The sequence below is a fragment of the Saccopteryx bilineata genome, chromosome 2 (assembly GCF_036850765.1).
Source record: "Saccopteryx bilineata isolate mSacBil1 chromosome 2, mSacBil1_pri_phased_curated, whole genome shotgun sequence".
Lineage (NCBI taxonomy): Eukaryota > Metazoa > Chordata > Mammalia > Chiroptera > Emballonuridae > Saccopteryx > Saccopteryx bilineata.
Genome location: NC_089491.1, coordinates 340,914,058 through 340,941,521, shown reverse-complemented (window position 1 = coordinate 340,941,521; position 27,464 = coordinate 340,914,058). Strand labels below are relative to the sequence as shown.

General features: G+C 46.5%; 1 protein-coding gene across 13 annotated transcripts in view; it reads left to right on the top strand.

Moving 5' to 3' along the window:
* Positions 1-27,464, top strand: part of ATP6V0A4 (ATPase H+ transporting V0 subunit a4) — an 82,996-nt gene that overhangs the window by 47,009 nt on the left and 8,523 nt on the right. For 11 of the 13 annotated variants that reach the window (XM_066262404.1, XM_066262400.1, XM_066262401.1 and 8 more), the window contains 10 exons: positions 1,125-1,251; positions 5,083-5,165; positions 5,812-5,905; positions 7,514-7,726; positions 11,335-11,485; positions 12,827-12,966; positions 14,952-15,109; positions 18,909-19,002; positions 22,245-22,363; positions 24,269-24,485. In XM_066262404.1, the coding sequence (XP_066118501.1) occupies positions 1,125-1,251; positions 5,083-5,165; positions 5,812-5,905; positions 7,514-7,726; positions 11,335-11,485; positions 12,827-12,966; positions 14,952-15,109; positions 18,909-19,002; positions 22,245-22,363; positions 24,269-24,485 (1,396 nt within the window). The remainder of the gene's footprint in view (positions 1-1,124; positions 1,252-5,082; positions 5,166-5,811; positions 5,906-7,513; positions 7,727-11,334; positions 11,486-12,826; positions 12,967-14,951; positions 15,110-18,908; positions 19,003-22,244; positions 22,364-24,268; positions 24,486-27,464) is intronic. The other 2 variants (XM_066262396.1, XM_066262408.1) reach the window with 2 other exon arrangements.

The window sequence follows — 27,464 nt, the reverse complement described above, 5'->3', positions numbered from 1 at the left end:
TGGAATGAGGACAATTTCATATAAATTACTCCACACAGTAATAAAAAAATTGTTGGAGTTGCAGGTTGTGTTACCTTGTTCATGGTGACATTAACATTCTTGAGCCCAAAGAGTGCAGTGTTTTGTATTGTCCCCACATGGGAAGGATGTAGGGATAATCATTTTGATCGGTTTTCTTAACTGTCCCCTGGCTTTGGAACAAGGTTTACAGAATATGTGTTGTTTCTCTTTAACTTTGATCTAAGTGTACTGATTTGATAATAAACTTCAGACTTTGAAAATTGAAGTGTAATTAGAAATGGGATAGTTATGCAGTCAACTCATTCACATGTAGGGGTGACACAGTGTGATTTTACACATCAAAATGTGGGGTGAGTCAAAGTGATAGGATTTCACACAGCGTCCGAGCAAAATTGATGAATTTGTGGTAGTGGTGAGTTTTGCAGTTTTAGTGTTTCATTCACTAGATGCTTGAGGGCCAGCTATTGGAGGTATTTTAGACATTGAATTCATGGAAAGAAAATATTTGTTGAAAAGTAATATAGAATCAACATACATTTAAAATAATGGACCAATGAAAGTAACCATCGTAAGGTTAAGGTGTAGAGTTTGGGTCAGAAATTATCTAGACACCTGGGTGACGGTAAAAGGAAGATGTATACAAATCCATGTATATGTTCCATTCTTAGGACATTATTTGTAAAAATGCAGAGATCATGTTTGAGCATTTTTTTAACAACTTTTTTTAAGTTTCTTTTCTTTTGAACATCTTCCTTTAGCTACAATGTTGTGATGAGTGATCTACCATATTTTTAATCGCAAATAATTGAACACATACTATTGGGATGGTCGGCAAACCTTGCTCCGTTCAAAGAAAACAGAAAGTCACAAGAGACTGGAGGCCAGTTAGGGCCGGGATGCAGAGTGCCCGGCAGAGCTATGTTGTCGCCTCTTGCTCAGAGGGAAGTGCTCCCCCCTCCCGCTCAGAGGGAAGTGCTCCTCCCTCCTGCTCAGAGGGAAGTGCTCCTCCCGTGGCTTCACATCTTCACGCCTTCCCGAGCCTTCTCCCCTCATCCCCCTTCCCCGCACCTCAGTAATGCCCCCCCTCTGACTGTTGACGCCAGATTCACGGCGGGCATGATCAACAGGGAGAGGATGGCTTCCTTTGAGAGGCTGCTGTGGCGAGTGTGCCGAGGGAACATCTACCTGAAGTTCAGTGAGGTGGACTCGGCTCTGGAGGATCCCATCACGGTGGGTATCTCGGGCTGCCATAGCTTTCCTGTCCGTTTCCTGTAGCCCTGCAATCGCTGTTCTATGAAGCAAACGTCTATTTCCTTTCTCTTTTCTTTTTTTTTTTTAATACCTTGAAAGGTCAATTCAAGAACTGATTCTTACTAGTACCACGTTCCTTCAAGAAACTTAGCTACACTAGTTTCTAGAAACTTATTGTACTAAGCAGCAGCTGTGTCTTAATCACAAAGAATTAAACCTGATTCAGGTCAGTGTGCACATGAGCATCGGAATGACCTGGGAGCCTAGTGAAAAAGAAAATTCTTTTTTTTTTTTTTTTAGTTGTCATTTACTGATCTGAGAGAGAGAAACATAGACTTGTTGTTCTACTTATTTATGCATTCACTGGTTGATTCTTGTATGTGCTCTGACTGGGGATTGAACCCACAACCTTGGTGTAGTAGGACAGTGTTATAACCATTGGACAACCTATCCAGGGCAAAACTGCAAATTCTGATTCAGTGGGTCTGTGGTGGGCTTTCAGAGTCTCCATTTTTTTTTTTTTTTCTGAAGCTGGAAACGGGGATAGACAGTCAGACTCCCACATACGCCTGACCGGGATCTACCCGGCACGCTCACCAGGGGGCGACACTCTGCCCCTCCGGGACGTCGCTCTGTTGTGACCAGAGCCACTCCAGCTCCTGGGGCAGAGGCCAAGGAGCCATCCCCTGCGCCCGGGCCATCTTTGCTCCAATGGAGCCTCGCTGCAGGAGGGGAAGAGAGAGACAGAGAGGAAGGAGAGGGGAAGGGGTGGAGAAACAGATGGGCACTTCTCCTGTGTGCCCTGGCCGGGAATCAAACCCAGGACTTCTGCACACCAGGCCGACACTCTACCACTGAGCCAACTGGCCAGGGCCTGGAGTCTCCATTTTTAACAAGCTTACTGATGCTGGTAGTCAATAAACCACACATTTCAAACAAGGATGTCAAGGGCAGTCTTCACTAAATAACATGCATTTATTGCTATTAATTGCATAGAGCCTCTAGCCTTCCACTTGCTATTTAAATCCACTTATACCTTAATTTCAGGAAATAAGGCTTATTTCTTTAATTAATTAATTAATTAATTGAAACTAGGCTTATTTCTAAAAGTCATTATTTTTTCCAGAGTAGAAGCTAGAATTTTTTTTTCTCTTATGCCATTTTTCTCTAGTTGGTAGCTATGCTAGGCAGGTATCATTTAATGTGGTTGTAGTAATAACATGGAAATCATTGTTTCTATCTTCCTATCATTTTAGATAGTATACATTTTCCTCTATGTTACTATTGTCCTTCATAAATGTTAAAATTTGACATGGAATCACATTTTTTTTTTCTTTATTTTTCCGAAGCTGGAAACGGGGAGGCAGTCAGACAGACTCCCGCATGCGCCCGACCAGGATCCACCCAGCACGCCCACCAGGGGGCGATGTTCTGCCCATCGGGGCATCGCTCTGTTGCATCCAGAGCCATTCTAGCACCTGGGGCAGAGGCCAAGGAGCCATCCCCAGCGCCTGGGCTAGCTTTGCTCCAATGGAGCCTCGGCTGCGGGAGGGGAAGAGAGAGACAGAGAGGAAGGAGAGGGGGAGTGGTGGAGAAGCAGATGGGTGCTTCTCCTGTGTGCCCTGGCCGGGAATCGAACCCGGGACTTCTGCATGCCAGGCCAACGCTCTACCACTGAGCCAACCGGCCAGGGCTGGAATCACTTTTTTATAATCATGTTTGGACATGTAATAGTCATGGTGGTAGGGAGAGTAATTCTAAAGTGAATGTCTGGAAAAAGGTGACTTCAGCCTCTTTTTTTTTTTTTTTTTGTATTTTTCTGAAGCTGGAAATGGGAGAGACAGTCAGACAGACTCCCGCATGCGCCCGACCGGGATCTACCCGGCACGCCCACCAGGGGCGACGCTCTGCCCACCAGGGGGCAATGCTCTGTCCCTCCGGGGTGTCACTCTGCTGTGACCAGAGCCACTCCAGCACCTGGGGCAGAGGCCAAGGAACCATCCCCAGCGCCCGGGCCATCCCTGCTCCAATGGAGCCTTGGCTGCGGGAGGGGAAGAGAGAGACAGAGAGGAAGGAGGGTGGGGGGGTGGAGAAGCAAATGGGCGCTTCTCCTATGTGCCCTGGCCGGGAATCGTACCCGGGTCCCCCGCACGCCAGGCCGACGCTCCACCGCTGAGCCAACCGGCCAGGGCCTTGCATGCACATTTTTATTGTCTTTTGAGTTTCTTCCATGATAGGAATCCAGGGAGGTAGGATTGCTGGTTTAAAGGGTATGGGCATTTTCATGACACTTGCTGCGTCCTGACCAATGGCTTCTCAGTGGGGTCACAACTGATCCCAGTGCCCCCAGCTGTATGTGATAAGTTCATTGGATTTATTGTAACTTTCCAATAATAGGTTTCATAATTTTACCTTGACTGCCCTCGACCCTGAACGAAATAAAAGCAAAACAGCACATTTCTTTGCTTAATGTAAAAGTTGAACATTTTCATATATGCTTATAAAATATAGTATATTCTTCCTGTCTTGTGAATGGTCAAACTTGGGACTTTAAAGATGCATTTTAATCAGTGTCCATAGGAATGTACAGTGAGTAACTGTGTGTGTCAAACATTAGATATGGTTTTACCTTTGTTAAATACCAAATACCCACTCACCCCTGAAATGTCTCTGTGTGCGAGTTAACCCTAGGAAACTGGGTCAGCTATTTTCATTGTAAGTCTTGCTACAGCCTGATGACCCTCTTCTGGATGTTTACTTGTTTAAAGATTTTTTTTCTAATTGATTTTAGAGAGAGAGAGAGAGAGAAACGTTGCTTTGTTCCACTTATTTATACATTCATTGGTTGAGTCTTGTATGTGCCCTGACTGAGGATCAAACCCTCAACCTTGGTGTATTGGGATGACGCTCTAACCAGCTGAGCTACCCAGAGCATGTACTTGTTCATGAATACATCTCTTAAGTACAGGGCTTAGCCTGACCTTTGGTGGCGTCAACCTGGAAACGCTGAGGTTGCTGGTTCAAAACCCTGGGCTTGCCTGGTCAAGGCACATATGGGAGTTGATGCTTCCTGCTCCTCCCCCCTTCTCTCTCTCTCTCTCTCTCTCTCTCTCTCTCTCTCACTCTCTCTCCCCTCTCTATAATGAATAAATAAAAAAATCTTTAAAAAAAAAGTATAGGGCTTAGAGCTGAGTACAAGGCCCAGCTGTGATCCAATAGTGTAGCCAATAGTAGAGCTGTCTCATTAGGGCCTCAGTGTGCCCCCTGCTGGCCCCATGCAGCCTGCCTCTGTGTCCTTGCCCCCAACAGTAAGAATTAAGAATTTGCATCAACTTGGAGAAATTGAAGTTTTCCAGTTTTAAACTTATACTTTTTTTAAAACCTAAAAACAGGCCTGACCAGGTGGTGGCACAGTGGATAGAGCATTGGACTGGGATATGGAGGACCCAGGTTTGAGACCCTGAGGACACCAGCTTGAGCGTGGGCTCATCTGGTTTGAGCAAGGCTCACCAGCTTGAACCCAAGGTCGCTGGCTCGAGCAAGGGGTTACTCGGTCTGCTGTAGCCCCATGGTCAAGGCACATATGGGAAATCAATCAATGAACAACTAAAGAGCTGCAACGAAGAATTGACGTTTCTCATCTCTCTCCGTTCTTGTCTGTCTGTCCCTCTCTCTGACTCTCTCTGTCTCTGCCACAAAAAAAAAACACAACAAAAACAAAAACAAAAAAACCCTTAAACAGGACTTTACATTTTAATTAGTCTAACTAGAAACTGAAAAAAAATTTTTTTGCTTGTTCCAATTTTCCAGAAAGAAGAAATAAAAAAGAACATGTTCATCATATTTTATCAAGGAGAGCAGCTCAGACAGAAGATCAAGAAAATCTGCGAGGGGTAAGCGAGCCTGCTAATGTCTCTTCTGTCTGTGATTAGGTCAGGGGCTATGCAATGCAAAATATATGATGGGGACCCCTCTGTGGTCCATTTAGGGATTTAGAGTAACTTTCCCACATTTGACAAGATAGTGTGACTTCCAATAGCTGTAAGAATAGGAACAGAGAGGGCCTACATAGGCAGACGTTAAAGATAACTGAAAGTGGACATTTAAACCATTTCCCTTTGTCCCTGCTCACAGACAAGCCGACATGCTAAGCTGTTTCTGATGCTGCAGAATCTTCTTCTATTTGGTCCCTTAGAAGCAGAAATTACTCAGTAAAGAAGGACATGAACACATTAATAAAATCAGGGCGGGGGGAAGAAGGGGCGAGTTAAGCTTGTAGCCTTATTTATGTAACAGCTGCCAGGCTTTCTGGTATGAAGGAAACTGATTCCTGTAGTAGAACCCCAGCTTTAATTCAAATCATACGAGCCATGTGCTGGGAATCCTTATAACGGGGCTCATTTATGGCTGGTCACAGAAGGTTATTCCAGGAAAGGGTGGCCTCCTCACCAAAACCAACAAATAGTGATTTAGCAGAAGAGGGTACACAGAACGCTTTTGAGCAATAATCGTGTCCCTTTGGTTGCATATTAAACACAGGTTCCGAGCCACCATATACCCCTGTCCAGAGCCCGCGGTGGAGCGCAAAGAGATGCTGGCTGGTATCAACATGAGGCTGGAAGATCTAGCCACTGTGAGTGAGGGGTTCAGGCGCGTGATCTGAGGGGCGCTGGCGAATTAGTCCTGTCCTCGAGGCCCTTGCTGGCGAGCTGACGGGGATGCTTGCTGTGTGTGCTCTTCAAGCACTTGGTGCACATTTCATAACTAAGAAACTTTCCAGAGGCTAGAAGTGGTGATTCTTCATGTCAGCAATGCTTTGCCTGGGGTCAGAGTGGACTGCAGCCCAAGGCCGCCGCAGTCTGATAAAAAAGCCCTTTATCACCAGCCCTGCCTCATCTGCGATTAAGTTGAATAACAAGTCTGATGGATTCCTCTTCTGCTGAATTGCCCAGTTGTTTGAATCAACAAATTAATTCTGTAGAAACAGTCTGCATCAGGGGTCTCCAAACTTTTTACACAGGGGGCCAGTTCACTGTCCCTCAGACTATTGCAGGGCTGCCAAATACAGTGGTCCTCTCACTGACCACCAATGAAAGAGGTGCCCCTTCCAGAAGTGCAGTGGGGGCTGGATAAATGGCCTCAGGGGGCCGCATTGCGGCCCGTGGGCCGTAGTTTGGGGACGCCTGGATGGTTTGGCCATGTGCACATGCCCCAGATTCTCATCCTCCTTATAAATTCTGTCATCATCCAGGGTGACACTCAACGCTGATATGACCTCATCTTAACTTGTTTACATTCAAAAAGACCAGACCTCTTTCCAAATAAGACTGCCTTCACAGTTACCAGGGATTAGAACTTTAACATGTTTTGGGGGATCACAGAATTCAACATATAACAATGATATTGGAAAGAATTGGAAGGAAAGGAAGGCCCTGGCAGGGTGGCTCTGTGGATAAAGCATTGACCCCCCCCCCCATTGTGCCAGAGGTTGTGGGTTCAAACCCCCAGGCAGTGCACATAGAAGAAGCAATCAATGAGTGCACAACTAGCTTGACCAGGTGGTAGCGCAGTGGATAGAGTGTCAGACTGGGATGCAGAGAACCCAGATTCAAAACCCTGAGGTTACCAACTTGAGCAAGGGCTCATCTGGCTTGAGTGCAGGCTCACCAGCTTGAGTGCGGGTTCGCTAGCTTGAGTGGGGGATCATAGACATGACCCCATGGTTGCTGGCTTGAGCCCAAAGGTTGCTGGCTTGAGCCCAAGGTCTATGGCTTGAGCAAGGGGTCACTCACTCTGCTGTAGCCCCCTGGTCAAGGCACATATAAGAAAGCAATCAATGAACAACTAAGGAGCTGCAACAAAGAGTTGATGCTTCTCATCTCTCTCCCTTCTTGTCTTTGTCCCTATCTGTTTCTCTCTCTGACTCTCTGTCTCTGTCAAAGAAAAAATGAGTGCACAACTAAGTGAAACAACAAGTTGATGCTTCTCTCTCTTTCTCTCTCTCTCCCTCCCTTTCTCTACCCCCCCCCCACCTCAAATCAATGGAAGAATTTTAAAAGAAAAGGGAGAATTTTGCTTGAGGGTTTTAACTTCTTATAGGGAGCTACGGTGCTCATGAGAGTGGCTGGCCAGCGGCGGAGCCCAAGCGAAGGAAGCCATGGCTGTGAAGCCCCACTGTGGCCACGTGGCCATGCAATCCTACGCATGTTCCTTTGTTTCTCTCTGTGTTGTTTTCTGGCAGGTTATCACGCAAACGGAGGCCCATCGCCAGCACCTCTTGCAAGATGCTGCCGCCAGCTGGCACTCCTGGGTCGTCAAAGTGCAGAAGACAAAGGCCGTTTACCACGTCCTGAACATGTGCAACATCGACGTCACCCAGCAGTGCCTCATCGCGGAGATCTGGTTCCCTGTGGCCGACGCCGGGCGCATCAAGAAGGCCTTGGAGCAAGGCATGGTAGGTGGCAGGCGGCGCAGGGTAGGGGACGTGAGCTTCACACGAGACTTGGTGGTAGGTTTGTCACCTCCGTCTCTGTGTCTTCTGGGTATAACCTGGTGGGTGGGCGCGTATCAGAAATGCCTTTTCTGCTCAGCGCTTGGCGATTGCTCACCATTTCTTGCATCTTCAGTGAGCAGATGTTGAGTGCCGATGGGCCAGTCGCTCTGCTGGTGATGGCTGCAGATCCCACAGTTCAGTGTGACTGTGGACACTGTTGTCTGCCTCATAATGGTCACAGTCTACCTGCAGAGAAAAAATGACCAAGCACCTGTAATAGTAGCCGAAAGGAGTAGACGTTCACTGGGCACCAGGAACGGATCGAGGGCTATGCTGGCACAAAGCCTGGCTCTGATAAACCCTAGAAAGGGAGTCAGACAGCAGCATGTCCATCCCTAGTGTGACGTCAGGCAGTGATATGTAGTAGGCAGGAAGGGAAGCGTGGGGAGGTAGGGGTGTGCTCTTTTCCCCTCTTCACCCTATTCGTGAAGACGGGACCCTTGGCTCTAAATATTGCAAGGTGGCCTGACACTGGACAGATGAGATTGGCAGCCGGTTACTAGCCACATGAGCTCGGGAGGAGGACACCACATGCCGTGCAGGGGTACGTGGAACTTGCACTCGGGCCAGGGGCTGTGGGAGGCAGGCTTTGTAGTGCCCAGAGGGTGGGGTGACTCCTGGTTTCCATGGGAACTTTTAGGTCTCGTAGTACTGTTCTGGGGCTGTTGCTGCAGAGGGGCCCCCTCTGAGCAGATGGCATTGGAGCAAATGTTCCTAAATGTGGGAACATTGGCGTGGGTAGGAGAAAGCTTTCAGGCCGAAGGGCCGAATGTAAGGGCCTTGAGCTGGGACGGCACTAAGCGACAGGACTAGCTTATCCCCTTTATACAGATGAGAACACTGAAGCACGGAGAGTGGATGTAACTTGTCTGTGGTCCTGTAGCCAGGAGGCAGGATTTGAATGTCTTCACATCATGGTCCAGTAACTACCCAAATGGGGCACTTTCAAAGAGCCTCTCACCCAGACTGGGAAGAGCAGGGGGCTTCCTGGAGGAAGTGGTGCATGAGTTGAACCAAAAAAAGGTGGTCCAAAGAGCAGTGTGGGGGAGAGTGTGGTGTAGGCCCACCTGCAGACCAGTGGCTGGAGAGAGAGAGAGGGTGCAGGAGTTTAAGGAATGGGAGGGAGGTCAGAGTGGGGCCTGCAGGGCTCCCTGGCAGTGTGAGCGAGCTGACTGTATTCCCAGGTGGGGTGACAGCATCCAGTCTGCGTTCGAGAAACACTTGGCTGCCGTGTGGACAAGACTGGAGGGCCATCGGGGAGGAGTTGTCCTAATGAGAGGGTTTAACCGAACAGTCTTGGTCTTTGACCATGAAGGGGTCCAACTTCTACAAGGCTGCTTAGGGCTGTTTCTAGTTTCTTCATCCTCTAAATAATCAAAGTACTTCCCCAGAGAGGAGAAGAAGGCCCTATGCGGGTGGAAGATGAGGAGGCAAGCGTAGGGGTGTAGCTGCTACTCTCTAGGCCAGGGGTCCCCAAACTATGGCCCGCGGGCCGCATGCGGCCCCCTGAGGCCATTTATCCAGCCCCCCACTGCACTTCCGGAAGGGGCACCTCTTTCATTGGTGGTCAGTGAGAGGAGCATAGTTCCCATTGAAATACTGGTCAGTTTGTTGATTTAAGTTTACTTGTTCTCTATTTTAAATATTGTATTCGTTCCCATTTTGTTTTTTTACTTTAAAATAAGATATGTGTAGTGTGCATAGGGATTTGTTCATAGTTTGTTTGTTTTTTTTGTATTTTTCTGAGGCTAGAGACGGGGAGAGACAGACAGACTCCCGCATGCGCCCGACCGGGATCCACCCGGCACGCCCACCAGGGGGCGACACTCTGCCCACCAGGGGGTGATGCTCTGCTCCTTTGGGGCGTCGCTCTGCCACGACCAGAGCCACTCTAGCGCCTGGGGCAGAGGCCAAGGAGCCATCCCCAGCGCCCGGTCCATCTTTGCTCCAATGGAGCCTTGGCTGCGGGAGGGGAAGAGAGAGACAGAGAGGAAGGAGAGGGGGAGGGGTGGAGAAGCAGATGGGCGCTTCTCCTGTGTGCCCTGGCCGGGAATCGAACCTGGGACTTCTGCGCGCCAGGCCAACGCTCTACCACTGAGCCAACCGGTTATTCATAGTTTTTTTATAGTCCGGCCCTCCAACAGTCTGAGGGACAGTGAACTGGCCCCCTGTGTAAAAAGTTTGGGGACCCCTGCTCTAGGCTATGCTAGTATTATGTGGTGAACTTGGAGAGTGGTCCACACGCGGGTAAGTGAACAAGGAAAGGGGCTTGTGTGGGGTCGGCTCAAACCCATGGAGAAGCAGTGGGGGTGAAGATGTGAATGGAGGATTAAGTCAATGTTGTAAAGAAGTCTTGATTACAAGGCTAAAGAGTTCTGGTTTTGTTCTTTAGGTAATAGGAAACCTTGAGGATTTTTGAGTAGGAGGGTAACGTGACTAAAGCAGTGCTTTTTGTTTGTTTTGTTTTGTTTAAAGAAGGATTATGCAGCCCCGAGTGTACTGTATCTGGAAGGGAAAGAGATAGGAGGATGGGGTGGTGGGGCTGGGCTGGGCTGGTGGCTGTGGGAATGGGAGGGAGAGGGATTTGAAAGGGACAGTTAGCAAGATTTGGAGGTTGGTTAATTGAATCAGAAGGGAAACATCTGCAGATTCCAAAGGTTTGGGAATTTGGAGGATGGAGACCTCCCAAGGAGCAGACTGGCTTTCGGGCAAGTTGATGCATTCAGTTCATGGTTCCTGGATCATGTGGGCTTGTGGAGACACAAGAGTATGAAAGTCTAGGCAGGCCATTTAAAAAAGAATTGAAATTTGAAAGCAGATTGGGACCATTGGAAAAATGGAATGAAATTCTCAGAAAGTGAATGAACTCTTGCGGGAGCAGGTACAGAGAAAGGAAGAGGAGAGACCCAGAACCGAGGCGTAAATATGCATCTTAGGAGCAGAAGATTGGAATTGACAGAAAAATCAAGAGGAATGCTCTTGACAACTGCCCTGTAAGATAAGATAGATGAGTAATAGGAAGGTATTAACTTTTACAGAAAGAGGTCAAGAGATTATCTCTCATTCACCCAGGGAATGGTAGCAGGAGCTGGCTGTGATTCACATGCTCTCCTCCTTACATTCTTTTTTTTTTTTTTTTTTTTTTTTTTTTTACAGAGACAGAGAGTCAGAGAGAGGGATAGACAGGGACAGACAGACAGGAACGGAGAGATGAGAAGCATCAATCATCAGTTTTTCGTTGCGTGTTGCGACACCTTAGTTGTTCATTGATTGCTTTCTCATATGTGCCCTGACTGTGGGGCTACAGTAGACCGAGTAACCCCCTGCTCGAGCCAGTGACCTTGCGTCCAAGCTGGTGAGCTCTGCTCAAACTAGATGAGCTCGTGCTCAAGCTGGCGACCTCGGGGTCTCAAACCTGAGTCCCCTGCATCCCAGTCCGAGGCTCCATCCACTGCGCCACCGCCTGGTCAGGCTCCTCCTTACATTCTTGTCACGTGTTCTTTTTGCAGGAACTAAGTGGCTCCTCCATGGCCCCCATCTTGACAGCAGTGAAATCTAAAGCAGCCCCTCCCACGTTTAACAGGACCAATAAATTCACAGCTGGCTTCCAGAATATTGTAGATGCATATGGCGTGGGCAATTACCGGGAGATAAACCCAGGTAAAGGATTTGATATATTGCACACCTGAGCAGCTTGAAAAATTGAGTAAGATTTACCCCTGCAGTAGCAGCCTAGGAGGTGAATTGCTTAAATCTCTTAACTTTCCTAAAATCTTATTTGTTTTTTTGAATGCTCTGTGCAGTCTTCTGTAAAAATGATTAATGAGCCCTGGCCGGTTGGCTCAGTGGTAGAGCGTTGGCCTGGCGTGCAGAAGTCCCAGGTTCGATTCCCGGCCAGGGCACACAGGAGAAGCGCCCATTTGCTTCTCCACCCCCCCCCTCCTTCCTCTCTGTCTCTCTCTTCCCCTCCCGCAGCCAAGGCTCCATTGGAGCAAAGATGGCCCGGGCGCTGGGGATGGCTCCTTGGCCTCTGCCCCAGGCGCTAGAGTGGCTCTGGTCGCAGTAGAGCAACGCCCCAGAGGGGCAGAGCATCGCCTTCTGGTGGGCAGAGCGTTGCCCCATGGTAGGCGTGCCGGGTGGATCCTGGTCAGGTGCATGCGGGAGTCTGTCTGACTGTCTCTCCCCGTTTCCAGCTTCAGAAAAATACAAAAAAAAAAAAAAAAGAAAAGAAAAAAAAATGATTAATGAAAGATTTGTTCCTTGTTGAGATTTCACCTGTTCTCCTTTAAATGGCAACCTTATCAGGCAGCCACATTCAGTTTTGGTTTCCTTAACAATTCAAGTCACCTCTAGGCATCATCCCAGTCGCTTGTTTGTGTGGGAGAGATGGGAACACACAGACCTTAGAGTCAGAGGACTGGATCCTTAGTGACATAAACTGTAATATCAGTAGCCTGACTTGTAAAATAAAGGGGTAGACCAGATGCCCTTTCACCAAGCAGTTCACAATGCTCTGCTTGTTTAGTCTGAGTTCCAGTCTAATTTGTGTCCACTAATGCAGGGGCCCCATAGGTTGAGGGTCCTATGAGTAACTGTTAGAGGTATGCAGTATATACCTCTAAGGAGATAACTGTTAGAGGTATGCAGTATATGTAAATGGTGGAGAAACAGACCAAAGTGGAAGAATAGAAAGCACTTGGAAAACTGATTTTAAATCCTATTAAACTTTGTGATCTTGTGCAAGTCACTCAAATGCTCCCAAACTCAGCTCATCTGGATGTGAGGATTCATAATAAACAGAGGATTCATAATGTTTATTCATTGATGAGCTAATGTATGCAGGAAATAAGCAAGTGTCAGGGGTGCACATGTTGAGAGATGACAGCATCAGGAAGACACAGGGAGCTGGCATATGGTCATGGGCATGGCAGTGAAATCTTGAATGGAGAGCCCAAAGGATTGCTGGGAAAACTCAAGCGGTTGTGGGTCTCACCTCTACAGCTCCCTACACCATCATCACTTTCCCCTTCTTGTTCGCTGTGATGTTTGGAGACTGTGGTCACGGAACTGTGATGTTACTAGCAGCCCTTTGGATGGTCCTTAATGAGAGACGCTTGCTCGCCCAGAAGACGGACAATGAGGTGGGTGTCCATCAAATGTCTCCCCTCATTTTCTCAAGTTTATAAGTAGAATATTAAAAATGTGTGTGTTGTTTTTTTCACCATAGAAATAACATGTTTTTATAAAAAGGGGAAAACAGAAAGCAAAAAGGGCCAAAATTTAACATAAAAACTTCTGGCCGAAGGTAAATCCATGGAATGATTTGGTGCAATTTCTTTTAGCATTTTTGTTTTTTTGTGCGTTGCTTGGCAGGACACAGATCTTTCCTTTTGTTTTTTATTTTTTCTAACATTGATTTTTTTCTTTGAGTATAAAAAAATACATGTCCATTGTAAAAATTGGGAAAATACAGCAATCGGCCATAAAAAAAATCACAAATAATGTTTTTGTATTATCTTTCCAAATTCTTTTCTGTGCTTATACAAAAATATATACTTTTCAAAAATGGGGATCAGGAAGTGCATATAAGCTTTTAGCCTGCCTTTTTTTTTCCACTTAAAATATCACAAATATTTTTTTTACCGCAGAGGTGTTTTTCCCACAAGCCCATTATCTGTGTTCTTGTGAAAAACTGAGAAATCCCTAATACAGTGTTTTCACTTTTGCTCATGAAGTTTCTACACCTTCCACGAAGAGATCTGAAGGTTGAAACAACTCTAGAGTCTGTGTAATTTCAAACTTAAGCAGCCTGCACCACTTCATGGACACTGTTAATCCATCTTACAAAGTGGAAGCACGTTTTTAGCTAGGTTCTGAATTTTAAGACTATCTGTGATCTTTTTATTTTTACAGGTTGACTCAACTAGAGCTAGGTCAGTGATGACATAGTGAGTTAATCATAAGCAAGGTTAGCGACAAATAAACCTAGGACCAATATATTTCCACAACAAGCATTTTTTTAAGAAAAGATTTTATTGATTGATTTTAGAGAGAGGAGAGTGAGAAGGTGTGGAGGAGCGGGAAGCATCAATTCCTAGTAGTTGCTTCTTGCATGTGCTTTGACAGGGAAAGCCCAGGGTCTTGAACCAGTGACCTCAGCATTCCAGGTCAATAGTTTATCCACTGTGCCACCACAGGTCAGGCCATGAGAAGCATTTTAATAGACGTAGTTTCCTATAATAAATACTTGAAGTCTTCACATCCCACATAGCAGCTCTGAGGAGGTTAGCTGCACATCAGCCAGTATTAGGGGAAGGCACTTTCTCTCCTTAGTGGATGTACTTAGAAAATCAACTTTATAATGAGTATAGATTTGGATGTGCCATAAAAATTTAGCAGCCATGTGAGACCAGCTCAGTTCTTATGTCCTGGAAGTACTTGAGAAAACAGCCACCACCCACTTTCAAGTCCCTTCTTTGTCGATGGGTCCTCAGTGCCTGCTTTAGTTACATTTTCTAACCAAGGCTGAATTAAAGACTATAAGGCTTATATGTTTTGTTTCCACAGTAGCAACTGCCAGTCTAAAACATTTCTTTTTTTTTTTTTTTTTTTTTTTTTGATGACAGAGTCAGAGAGAGAGACAGATAGGGACAGACAGACAGGAAGGGAGAGAGATGAGAAACATCAATTCTTTGTTGTGGCTCCTTAGTTGTTCATCAATTCTTTCTTGTATGTGCCTTGACTGGGGGGCTACAGCAGACCGAGTGACCCTTTGCTCAAGCCAGCGACCTTGGGTCCAAGCTGGTGAGCCTTGCTCAAACCCAGATAAGCCCGCGCTCAAGCTGGCGATCTCAGTGTCTCAAACCTGGTCCTCCACATCCCAGTCCAACGCTCTATATCCACTGCGTCACCGCCTGGTCAGGCTAGAACGTTTCTGATTACCCGTAGAAGCTCAGGGAAATCCTGATGTGTGTGCTCTTGTATTGGGTCACTTTGATGTCTGCCCTGTCACGTGACCCTGGGTACCAGGCTTGCATGCCTGGCTGTGGGGACTTCCTATCACATACTGCCCTGAACTCTGGTCCACAGCTTACTGACAGCTCTCCTGTCTGTGTCCCTGAGACAGATCTGGAACACCTTCTTCCACGGACGCTATCTCATCCTCCTCATGGGCATCTTTTCCATATACACGGGCTTCATCTACAACGACTGCTTCTCCAAGGCGTTCAACATCTTCGGCTCATCTTGGAGTGTCCAACCCATGTTCAGAAATGGCACATGGAAGTAAGTTCCCAGGCAGAGGTGGGCCATTCCCTGACCATCCAGGTAGCCTCAATGACAGTTTTCACGGTTGGGTGAGTCTATGCCTGGCTCGGCTCACAGGCGCACCTACAAGTTCAACAGATAATTCTGTTTTCTCATCCTAGTGCCACTTCCTCAGTAACTATGCTGGCAACCATAATGCGTGGAAGTAGTTTTTAAAACTTTAGCTCAGTTCAGTCTGTATCATGGACTGCATGTCATGCTCCAGGCATGACTGTGAAAACAAGGACAAGCAGGTGTAGACTGGGCATGCTATTAGCGGTCATTGAAGCAGGCTTCCTGGATGAGAAGGTGGCACGTGAAACACTGTGCTGTGGCCAGGAACTGTAGAGAATGTGAAATGATGTGTCCATGCACCTAGGATTATTTGTTCTAGTTCTGTGAAAAAATTCCTTTGGTATTTTAATAGGGATTGCATTGACTCTATAGATTACTTTGGGTAATGTGGACATTTCAATGATGTGAATTAATTTTTCCTATCCATGAGTATGGTATAGGTTTCCACTTATTTGACATCTATGTAGTTAGGATTTAGGCTTTGCTTTAAGAAAGGTAGGTGCAGCCTGACCAGGCGGTGGCGCAGTGGATAGAGCATCGGACTGGGATGATGAGGACCCAGATTAGAGACACTGAGGTCGCCAGCTTGAGCGTGGGCTCATCTTGTTTGAGCAAAAGCTCACTAGCTTGGACCCAAGGTCGCTGGCTCGAGCAAGGGGTTACTCGGTTTGCTGAAGGCCTAGGTCAAGGCACATATGAGAAAGCAATCAATGAATAACTAAGGTGTCACAATGTGCAACAAAAAACTAATGATTGATGCTTCTCATCTCTCTGTACCTGTCTATCTGTCCCTATCTATCCCTCTCTCTGACTCTCTCTCTGTCTCTGTAAAAAAAAAAAAAGAAAGGTAAATGCAGGTGTTGAACTATAGAACAGAATTGTTTCTGGTATTCGAGACTCCATCCTCACTGGAAAGGCCTTTTCTCTAACTGCTGTGGGGAAGGGAAGGATTTTAGAGTTTGAGAGGTAGGGCAGTGAAGGATCGGGTGCTACAAAGGAAACAAGTAAAACTCCGCACGACCTGTGACCTCTCGGGGCTCTTGGGCTGCCTGTGTCACACACCTGAGATGACAACTCCAGTAGTGTCAGGGCCAATCTGCAAGGCCTCAAAGTCACAGGTGATGTTTCCCGACATCTGTCTGCCTCGCTTCTTCAGGTCAGCTTGAGGTTTCTCTGTCTCATTCTGGAACTTCCAGTTGAAGGTAGGACAGGAGAGGACCAGAAGGAAGTGGAGGCAGAGATGTGTAAATGCTTTTGCAACCTTGCTTCCCATTTTTTCCTCTTCCGAGCAGGGCAGGATGCTAAGATTTCTATTTAAGACACTAAAAGGGTTTTACTTGGTCCCCGAAATCTCTACTAACATCATCAACGGGAGCAGAGAATAAATAGTCTCATCCAAGGGTTTTTCAGTAAGAAAGAGTCAATCTAGGATTCTTTTCTACTCAGAGCTTTCTCAAGTATGTTTGAAGGGCTCAGTGCTGATGGAAGGACTGTCACAGTGTGGGTGGGGCATGGGGCTTCGATGCATTCCTTTCTAGTTTCTCTGCTGGGTCCACATTCCCTGAAGTAGACGACAGGAAGGTTAAACAATAAGTAAATCAATAAAATGAAGAATGAATTTTCCAGAATTACAGATGGCTGTATCTGTGGGATTTTTTTTATTTTTTGTTTTTTGTTTTGGATTATTTTGCTTTGCGATTAGTATTCTGAAGAGATGCACAGAGGAACAAAACTTCTGAAAACTTAAAGAGAAATCACTTAGTTCTGCTCTTCAGATTTAAACGTATAAGGGATGGACTTTGAAACGTGGGTTAAGTAAATCAGCATGATTTCACCAAACTACCAACTTGAAAGTTTATTTACCCTGGGGTGTGATTGTGAAAGGACCACGTCACCAGCCTTGTTGTAACTCTGCAAAAGTGGGTCAAAATGCTGTTTTGTGTGTGCAAATGACCTCTGCCCTAATTGAAGGTTCTCGGGGGCCACGCCCAGTCTAAGGGATGCTTCCCCCATACTCAGGGATCGATGGAAAAGCGGAACCGCATTAGCAATGAGGCGCCCGTCTGAGTGGCAGAGGCACGGCAAGCTGATTCTGGTCACCAGCCACAGCCAGGTCGTGGGCCCACTTTCCCTGAAAAGTGACTATGAACATTGTGACAATGTCCTTCAGCCAAAGAGCACCAGGCACATGCCTCTCGTCACTCAAAATTGGGTTTATTGACCCAATGAGGGAGACAGCGCAACAGTGAGGACAGTGGGCAGATTGGAAGAGGGTGTTAGAAAGGACTGACTTAAAGCATTTGGCCTTTAAGAGGATAAAGGTTATTTGGGTCATCTTTGGGGTTTGGACAATGTCCTGATGTTGATGTGTTCATATTCTTTGATATCAGAGATGGTTATGGGTTGTTCTTGTTTTGTTCTGGTACATCGTGGGCACAGGGTGGCCTTGTCTGATGTTGGTGTTCAGTGAAATTGTTTACGCCCAGCAGCAGACTGAATGGTGGGTGTCCGACCAGTTCCCTCTTTTTAGGGGCGGCTTTCTGGCTTGTGGACACACAAACCTGTCTCTGCTAATGAAATCCAGCTATGTGCCCTGAGGCGGATTGTTGGGACAGGGGTCTGTACAGTGAGGGCCTAGTTGGCATGCTCAGACTTCCTAATTCTCTCTGTCACCAAATACCCTCTAGCGTCTCAGCTCAGGAGGGAAGGACTGCATTTCCAGACAGCCTGTCAAAGTCACCAGTACTCTGTCCCTCACCATTTCAGATTCTCATTCTGGGGGCCCCCAATGGTGTGTGCTCTGTTTTGTGCTTCTGAGTAAAAATGAGACACAGATATCAAGACATTCAGTGGATCTCAATGGTTGAGGGCTACATTTCCCAGAGACAGGGTCCCTGGGTGGAAGCCAGCTCACTCCTGCGGGATCAGCCCACATGCTCTCCGGAGAGATTTCCCAGACTTGTCTCTGGGCTGGGACTTACTTCCTGAAGGCTTTTCATTCCTGCTCTGACCTTTTTTCTGATGTAGTTTAATTTTTTTTCTTTACTATATATATTCCATCAGGCTGAGAGCACTTTGAAACCCAGATCGTGAACTTTTTTTTTTTTGTATTTTTCTGAAGTTATAAACTGGGAGGCAGTCAAATAGACTCCTGCATGTGCCTGACAGGGATCCACCCGGCATGCCCATCAGGGGGCGATGCTCTGCCCATCTGGGGCGTTGCTCTGTTGCAACCAGAGCCATTCTAGTGCCTGAGGCAGAGGCCATGGAGCCATCCTCAGCACCCAGGCCAACTTTGCTCCAATGGAGCCTTGGCTGCGGGAGGGGAAGAGAGAGACAGAGAGGAAGGAGAGGGGAAGGGGTGGAGAAGCAGATGGGCGCTTCTCCTGTGTGCCCTGGCTGGGAATCGAACCCAAGACTCCTGAACGCCAGGCTGACGCTCTATCACTGAGCCAACCGGCCGGGGCCAGATCATGAACTTTTTGGGGGTTAGCTGGTCATATCTATCACCTCAGCACCTAGGATGGTACTTGGCACACAGTAGGTGGTCAGTACCCATTCGTGGAATGACTGAAATGAGCCAGATTGATGAGTTGCACCAACAGTTGAGCTTTGATTGGCTGGATGAGTGGCCCTGGAGAGTTTCTCCCGGCCTTTGGAATGTCACTGGTTTTATTTTTGTTCTCCCTTCCTCCCTCTGTAGCATGGAGACAGTGGAGACAAACCCACTCTTGCAGCTGAATCCTGCCGTTCCGGGAGTGTACTCCGGAAACCCGTACCCGTTTGGGATCGATCCGGTAACAATGTCCCCTTGGCTTAAATAGTAACTAGTTAAATGTCTTGCTGAGAAGAAAGTGCCAGAATCTCTCAAATAGACAAACTTATGTTGAGATAGAGTTACACACCTGGCCAGATAGTTTGGTTGGTTGGAGCGTCGACCTGGAGTGCGAGATAGAATTACACAGACTGGAAGATTTTGTGACACACAGCGCTCAATTCCAGTAAGTGTCCGACCGGAGTACTTTACCCCAGCCCCTGGGTCATTCTCTGTACATCTGCCTCTTTCTCCATCAGTTACACCCTGGTGGTTAGTGACTGCTTTTTTCAAAGGCCCTTAGTTACCTGGAAAGTACGCATATTAGATCAGCAATTTAGCATCCTAATCAAGTTCCTTACTTTGGCATTTTCTTGCAGTGTGGGTAACATCTCTTTTTTTTTTTTCCCTAGAAACATATAAATTTACTTTTACTTTTATTTTACTGCATAGACTTGATACAAGTGAAAAATAGGTTGTCAACTTTTGTTTGCTATATCTATCTCAACTGTATTTGAGCCAAGCAAAACTAAGGGGCTTCCTCACACAGCCTTCAGACAAGGAAGGATTTCCAGAAGACACACTTTTGTGTTAAGCCACACACACGTGGTGGCCCAGCGCGCATCGCCACCAGGTGGCAGCCTTGTGCTCCAAATGAGCGTGAGCAGTGAGGGCCTGAACTTGGCAGATGCAGTCCATAAGAGCTTCTAAGCTCTTTGTGTGAGAGAGGACCTGAAAACTCAGTTTCAGGGGCTGACAGCTGAAAGTGAACAGTACATAGTATACATAGATTTAGTCCAAGCCATAGTTTCAGGCACTCACTGGGGGTCTTGGGACATGTTCCCGTGAATAAGGGAGGACAACTGTATAAGTATTCCCATTTTACAGATAAGGGAATTTAATTTTGGGGAGAGTAAGTTACTTAAACACTTAGGAGGAAATACAATAATAGCAAATGGAGCATTTACCTATTTATGCACCAGACCCTCCTCTGGGTGTTTTACATATAAAAAATCATTTAATCATCTGAGCTACTCTATGGGCTAGGGCTGCTGTTCTCTCTATTTTATAGATGAAGAAAGAGACATACAGAGATGTTAATGTACTCAAAATCACACAGCAAGGGGCGCGGGGGATAGGCCAGGATTTATACACAGGCGATCTCATTCCAAAGTGTGGGCTTCTGACCCTTGTGTTCATTTGTTATAAAATATTTACAAACACCTTTAAAAAGACCTCTCAGCTCTGATAGTCAGATAGTTTGTGATTTGATTCAGAATGGAAGCTGCACACAGTCCATAAATGCAGCTGTAGAAATTTATATATTGTGAAAACCGAACCCTTCGTTGATGTATGTAATTGCTACCGTGGGCACCGGAATGCTTTGTGTAAAAAGTTATCCCTGGGGCCTGACTAGGCGGTGGCGCAGTGGATAGAGCGTCGGACTGGGATACAGAGGACCCAGGTTCGAGACCCCGAGCTCGCCGGCTTGAGCGTGGGCTCATCTGGTTTGAGCAAAAGCCCACCAGCTTGAACTCAAGGTCACTGGCTCCAGCAAGGGGTTACTCAGTCTGCTGAAGGCTCACGGTCAAGGCACGTATGAGAAAGCAATCCATGAACAACTAAGGTGTTGCAACGCGCAACAAAAAACTAATGATTGATGCTTCTCATCTCTCTCCGTTCCTGTCTGTCTGTCCCTGTCTATCCCTCTCTCTGACTTACTCTCTCTGTCTCTATAAAAAATAAATAAATAAATAAAAATTAAAAAAAAAAAAGTTATCCCTGGGGAATAGGGCTGTAGGTGCAGAAGAGGTGGGAAGACAACCCTCTCTTTTCATTCTGATCATATTTTGTAGTATATGGATTTTATGAATGTATTATATGAATGCTTATTTATATATATTATTATTTTATAATAAAAAGACCTGGGATTTTCAAAAACCCAATGTTATTTGGGAAAAGATTATTTTCCAAATCTCAGAACCTTTTCTCTTACACTCACATTTTCCTTTCATTTCTGACTAAGTGGGCAGATGGCAGAATGTGCAATCTGGCCAGACGGGGTTTGCCGCTGGACCCGATGTGGGCTATGAGGGGCAGAGAGAGGAGCGGAGGAGCAGTAAAATTCAAAGCAAGGTCAACCAGACCCTAAAGTCAGCCCCTCTGTACTCCGCCTCCATCTGCTTGCTAACCATGAAATTCCTAGGACCAAAGATAACGCCTTCCAGTCTATGAAAATAACAACTTGCATTCGTTCTTAGCCCTTCGCAGCTTAAAAACCAGCTTTCAAGGACTTTAACTTCTTTTGATAAAAGTTGGAATGCAGGTGCTCCTGGGCAGCAAGTATAAACAGATGCTGGGTAATGAATGCTTTCTGCTTTTATCTGGAGAGGAGGGGAGGGAGCGGGAGGACTCAGGAAAACAGAACACATGACCCACAAGATAGGAGAGACCAGAGGACCGATGTTAGGGCCAGGACTGTATTTTTTCTACACATACATGCCTATGATAAAGTTTAATTTACACATAGCACAGTTAGAGATGAACAATAATAATAGCGTAGAACAATTATAACAATGTACTGCAGTGAAATTAGGTGAATCTCATTTCTCTTTATTTTATTTTTTTTACAGTGATAAGAGAGAGATTCAGAGAGAGAGATAGATAGGGATAAACAGACAGGAAAGGAGAGAGATAAGAAGCATCAATTTTTTGTTGTGGCACTTTAGTTGTTCATTGATTGCTTTCTCATATGTGCCTTGACTGTGGGGCTGCAGCAACCGGTTGCTTGAGCCAGCGACCTTGGGTCCAAGCTGGTGAGTTTTGTTCAAACCAGATGAGCCTGCGCTCAAGCTGGCGACCTTGGGGTCTTGAACCTGGGTCCTCCGCATCCCAGTCTGACACTCTATCTACTGCGCCACTACCTGGTCAGGCAATGTCATTTCTCTTTTAAAAATGTCTTATTGTACTGCTCTCCCCTTTTCACTTAAAGAGAACACTTTCTGTATCTTCTCCTTGGCACATCTTGAATTGACATGCTGGTCATCAGAGTTGCATTGATAAGGGGGCTTGGTCCTTTTCGGAACCTAAAATGCGTGAGTCACACCACACTGAAATTTGAAATTGGTTCCCAGAGCGACTTGTTGGGAAGCTGCGCCGTAGCCCCAACCCCAGGAGAGCTTCAAGATGCCTGGCCTCACGTGCCCCTCCACCTTTTCCATCCAGATTTGGAACATGGCTGAGAACAAGCTGACCTTCCTGAACTCCTACAAAATGAAGATGTCAGTGATCTTGGGTATTGTCCAGATGACATTCGGTGTCATTCTCAGCCTCTTCAATCACATGTGAGTCTTATGATTTATCTTTCTGATTGTTGCTCTGACCCCACTGACCAGTGCAGAGCCGCCGATTGGGTCCCATGTCCCTCTGTGTGTGGCTCCTTCCTGAGGGGGTGCTTTTACGTGCCTCTTGGCTTGAGCCAGGACAAGCTGGTCTGCAGGACTGGCCCCTCAGTTTCTCCTCTGCTGACTTTCTCAAAGGTGAATGTACCTTTCAGCTCAGAATGAGGCTGGCAAGCCCACAGCACCTTGAGCCCCTTAACCTGAAAGGCTTCTGTTCATGTATACCTGGGCTTAGCTCCCACCAGTGGGCAGGTGGGGACTTCAGTGCATTTTGGCCAAAGTGCCCGTAGATTCTGAATTCCCTCGGGGGTCATTTCTTCCTACTGCCACCTCCCTGTCACTTCTGTAGCTGTGACTGTTGTCCTTCCTGTTCCTTTCCTTCTGTCAAGAACCATCTCTGGGAAATTTCTCCAAGTTACTTACATTATAGGTATAGATCTTTGAGAACAGCTTTAAATGCTTGCTTGGAGACGCCATGAGGCTGTGGCAGGCTGGAGGTGTTGCTGCCGTGTGGCTTGGGAGTAGAGTGAGGCCAGCATCGGGCCACAGAAATGGTATCTGCCAAAATAAATGGTATCTGTCAATCTGTTAAAACTCTTTTGGAATCAGAAGGTTAAGCCCTGGTTCCAACTCTTCATAGCTGTGTGACCATGTACGTGTTGCTTACCACCTCTGAGATTGCGTTCTTTTACAGAATGGGAATATAGTAGTCAGAATGAGTTAGGTTATGGTGATGAAACAAACAACCTCCAAATCTCTGTGGCTTGAGATTGTGACACATGTCCACTGTGGGCCCCGTGAGGCCCCTGTTCCTGTTACTCTCACACTGGGACCTGGGCTGACGGGCAGTCACCAGCTGGAACACTGCCCATTGCTATGGCAGAAAGAGCGTGGTCAATTGCACATGAACTCCTAAGCTTCCATCCCAAAGTGACACCTGCCACTTCCGTTCCTGTTTCATTGGCCAGAGCCAGTCACATGGTGACCCCTGATCTGAAAGACCAAAAAAGTACAATTCTACTGAAAAATCAGAAGTATTTAGTGAGCAAACTCATGGCGAGCACTCCGGTACTACTGCCCATCTGGAAGGACTGTGAGAATTCAATGAGAGAGAATACCAGAAAGTCCTTTCTAGATGAGACCGTATTTGGCATCATTATATGTCAGGCTGGCCTCAAGTATCTGGTAATCCTGCCCCCCCCCCCCACATGGGATCTCCTTTTATAACTCTTGCAATTAATGAAAGGTGTGGGGGCGAGAGTGTGTGGTCACAACTTCACAACTACTCTGTTCCCGTGTTGTTACATGAAAGCTGTCATTGACAATACTTAGGGGACGAGTGTGACTCTATTCCAATAAAACAATATTTATAAACACTGAACTTTGAGTTTTGTGTAATTTTCAGGTGTCACAAAATACTATTCTTTTGATGTTTTTTCCTTCCTAGCCATTTTAAAATAGGCAAACCATTTGAACTTGTAGGCTGTACATACAGGTAATTTGGACCCAGGGCCATAGTTTGCCAACTCCTACTCTAAGTCATTCTCAGAAGAAAGGCTTCCAAGTCACCCTTACCTATTGGTGGGCTTTGAATGTGTTGATAGGAGCTGACCCACATCTGAAGCTTTGGCCAAATGAACTGACTGACTGTGTAGGCATGACCTTTGGTTCAGAACCTGGACCTTGGTTCTCCCCGAGTCTTTTGTGCAGAAGCGTTCACCTGGCCATCTGTGCATGACTGCCACCTCCCAGAGGAGTGGATGCAATTCACATTTTGTGCTTTGGGGAGAACATTCAGTTACTGATTTGGACTCAATGTTCTATCTTGTGTGTGTGTGTCTCCCCCAGATACTTCAGGAAAACGCTCAGTATCCTTCTGGAATTTATTCCAGAGATGATTTTCATTCTGTGTCTGTTCGGCTACCTAGTTTTCATGATCGTTTTCAAATGGTGCCACTTCGATGTCCACCTGTCCCAGCAAGCCCCAAGCATCCTCATCCACTTCATCAACATGTTCATGTTCAACTATAATGACTCTTCGAATGCACCCCTTTACAAATATCAGGTATCATGGGCGTTTTTCCTTCTTTTATGCATTTGATCATGACAAATCTCTCTCATACTCTTTTTTTTAAAAACAGAGACAGAGAGTCAGAGAGAGGGATAGATAGGGATAGACAGACAGGAACGGAGAGAGATGAGAAGCATCAATTATCAGTTTTTCGTTGCGACACCTTAGTTGTTCATTGATTACTTTCTCATATGTGCCTTAACCGGGGGGCTATAGCAGACCGAGTAACCCCTTGATCGAACCAGTGACCTTGGGTCCAAGCTGGTGAGCTTTTGCTCAAACCAGATGAGCCTGCACTCAAGCTGGTGACCTTGGGGTCTCGAGCCTGGGTCCTCAGCATCCCAGTCTGATGCTCTATCCACTGCGCTACCGCCTGGTCAGGCTTTCTCATACTCTTGAGTACTGCAGGGGTTAGTTGTTTGCGAGACTAGACCATCTTAGCACCCAGTCTAAGGGTGCTCAGCACAACCCATATTAGGCTCTTTAAATTTCAAGAGTCTTTTATTAGGAAGAGTGTACAGGGCCGGGCTGTCCTTATTACATAAGAAGGGTTATTGCTGTGGGGTTGAAAATGGGCTTGTCCATTGTCTGTGAAGAAAGGAAAACCAATCCTTCCAATTATTTGCTTGGAACCATAAATGTTTTACGCAGCACCCTAAAATGTAATATCCTTTTATTCTAAAAGTAAACTCCAGTTAAGGTTCACAAGAAAGAAAATGGAAGTCGGATCATAAAACGGGAATCTCTCTGTTCACATGGGCAGTGGGTTCTGGAACACCGTGGACCAAACTCAGGCTCTCCTGTGAGCGGCTGTTGGATCATTGGAGGGCTTTTTTCCTCTCTCTCTCTTTTTTTAATTTGGGCTCTTCTTTCGTGGACAGTACCACCTGACGGTGTGACTTTGTTGCCATTCTGATTTCCTTTCATGTCTTCCCACTTTGTTTTCAACTTAATATTTTATTTTTAAAAAGTATAACTGCCCCATGGGAGCTGGATCTAGATATCATGCAGTGAGTAATTCTTTGGTAGCACAAGTACTTCTTTTCCTCTGGCCGCTCCCAGGGATTAACCCGATGATATTGCTTGATGGTAGATTTTTCACTAAAGGAAGATCTCCTTTATATAGGTTGTGAGTCCCCTGGGTCAGGCACTAGGGCGAGTTTCCTGATGCCAGGTGACCCTAGGTACCTGTACCTGACAGGGATTGCGCATCCTGGGTGTCCTAAAGTCCCGTTCTTTCCATGGCCAAACACATTCTCATGAGTTTGATGGCTAGCTGTAATTCTCCTGCCCTACAGAAGAAGCAAATAATAAGAAAGAGATGCCCTGTGATGGGGCATTTTTTTAAATGAAAAAATAAGAACCACTTTTAGACATAACCAGAGAAGACGTACCCCTCTGAAATCTCTCTCGTGGTATTCTACCTTTCTGTTATACATCAGTAGTAACCTTGTACCGCCCCTGGCTTTTAGCATTACATGAATATATATTCAAAGGTTCATTTTCTCATTGTTGGAGTCTAAATGAAAGTTTACTTAGAGTTCCTACCCACGTCTTCCCTTTTAAGGCAGAGGACTCAAATTCACTAAATATTTCATGCGTTAATAACCTCTTTCAGAAGACTTCTCTTCGTCTGGCGTATGCAGTGAGCATGACACAGTGAATGACTTTTCCAGCCTTTTTCCATGAAAAACTTTGTTGGGAGTTGGCTGGTTTCCCCAGGCCCCAGTATGAAGATGGATTATCTTGACACAATTTGAAGTTTCCATAACCTCCTTGTGGGATCAGGCAGTGGGAAGAGACAATGTATGCAGATAAATACAGCCCCTTCCCAGTGCTGCCCAGGATGCCTGACTGTCAGACAGAGAACAACAGAAAACAGGAATCTTGGCCCTGGCCAGTTGGCTCGGCGGTGGAGCATTGGTCCAGCATGTGGAAGTCCTGGGTTTGATTCCTGGTCAAGGCACACAGGAGAGGCAATCATCTGCTTCTCCACCCCTCCCCTCTCTTTATGCCCCTCCTGCAGCCATGGCTTGAATGGTTCGAGCACGTTGGCCCTTGGCACTGAGGATGGCTGCTTGGCCTCACCTCAGGCACTGAAATAGCTCAGTTTCTGAGCAACGGAGCAGTGACCCCAAATGGGCAGAGCATCACCCTGTAGAGGGCTTGCTGGGTGGATCCCAGTTGGGGTGCATGCCGGAGTCTGTCTCTCAACCTCCCTGCCTCTAACTGAATAAAAAAAAAAAGGAAAGAAAATAGGAATCTCCAGTTGCTTTGGCCACCACTATGGGGAGCCTGGTTTAGAACAGACGAGCGGTTCCTCTTCCTCTTTTGAGCATTTAAGAGTGGAGGAGGGTAGGAGATTGAGCACACGAGATGTTTCCACTATTATCAGGGTAAATTGTGTTACCACTGTGACAATAAATTGTCTCTCTCAGCTCTTGGTTCCTGAGATTAGCATTAGAGGAGAGCAGAGAAAGGCCATGTGGAAGAAGCCAGGAGAAGCAGCCAAGATGGCGGAGTGTTGAGTGAGAAGCCAGTTTGTGCAGAGTTTGTGCGGGGAGAAGGAAGGAGATGGGGAACAGAGGCGAATAAGTCTGGTGAGCAAGAAACCTTTGATTCTAGGAAACTCGGATAAAGTCAGTAGCTTTGTGAACACTAAATGAGTGGGTTTTGGAGCCCAGTGTGTGTTTTTACTTGCCCACCCGGTGCAAGCTAGGATTAAAGATGATGGCCCACAAAAAAAAAAAAAAAAAAATTGTCTCACTCAGAGGTTGGCTGGAACAGTTCAAGAAATGTGAAGGCAAAGCCTTCCAAGGCATTCTGGTTCTGTTGACGGTAACAGCCCTGGGCCATTCTAACCGGTGACTGGGGTGGAAGATGAGGTGAGGGCGCAAGGGTGTGAATGGGAATAGGTAACTGGGTGATGGAAAGGATGGTTCCCGAGGCTCATCAGAGGCGCAGAGACTCCAG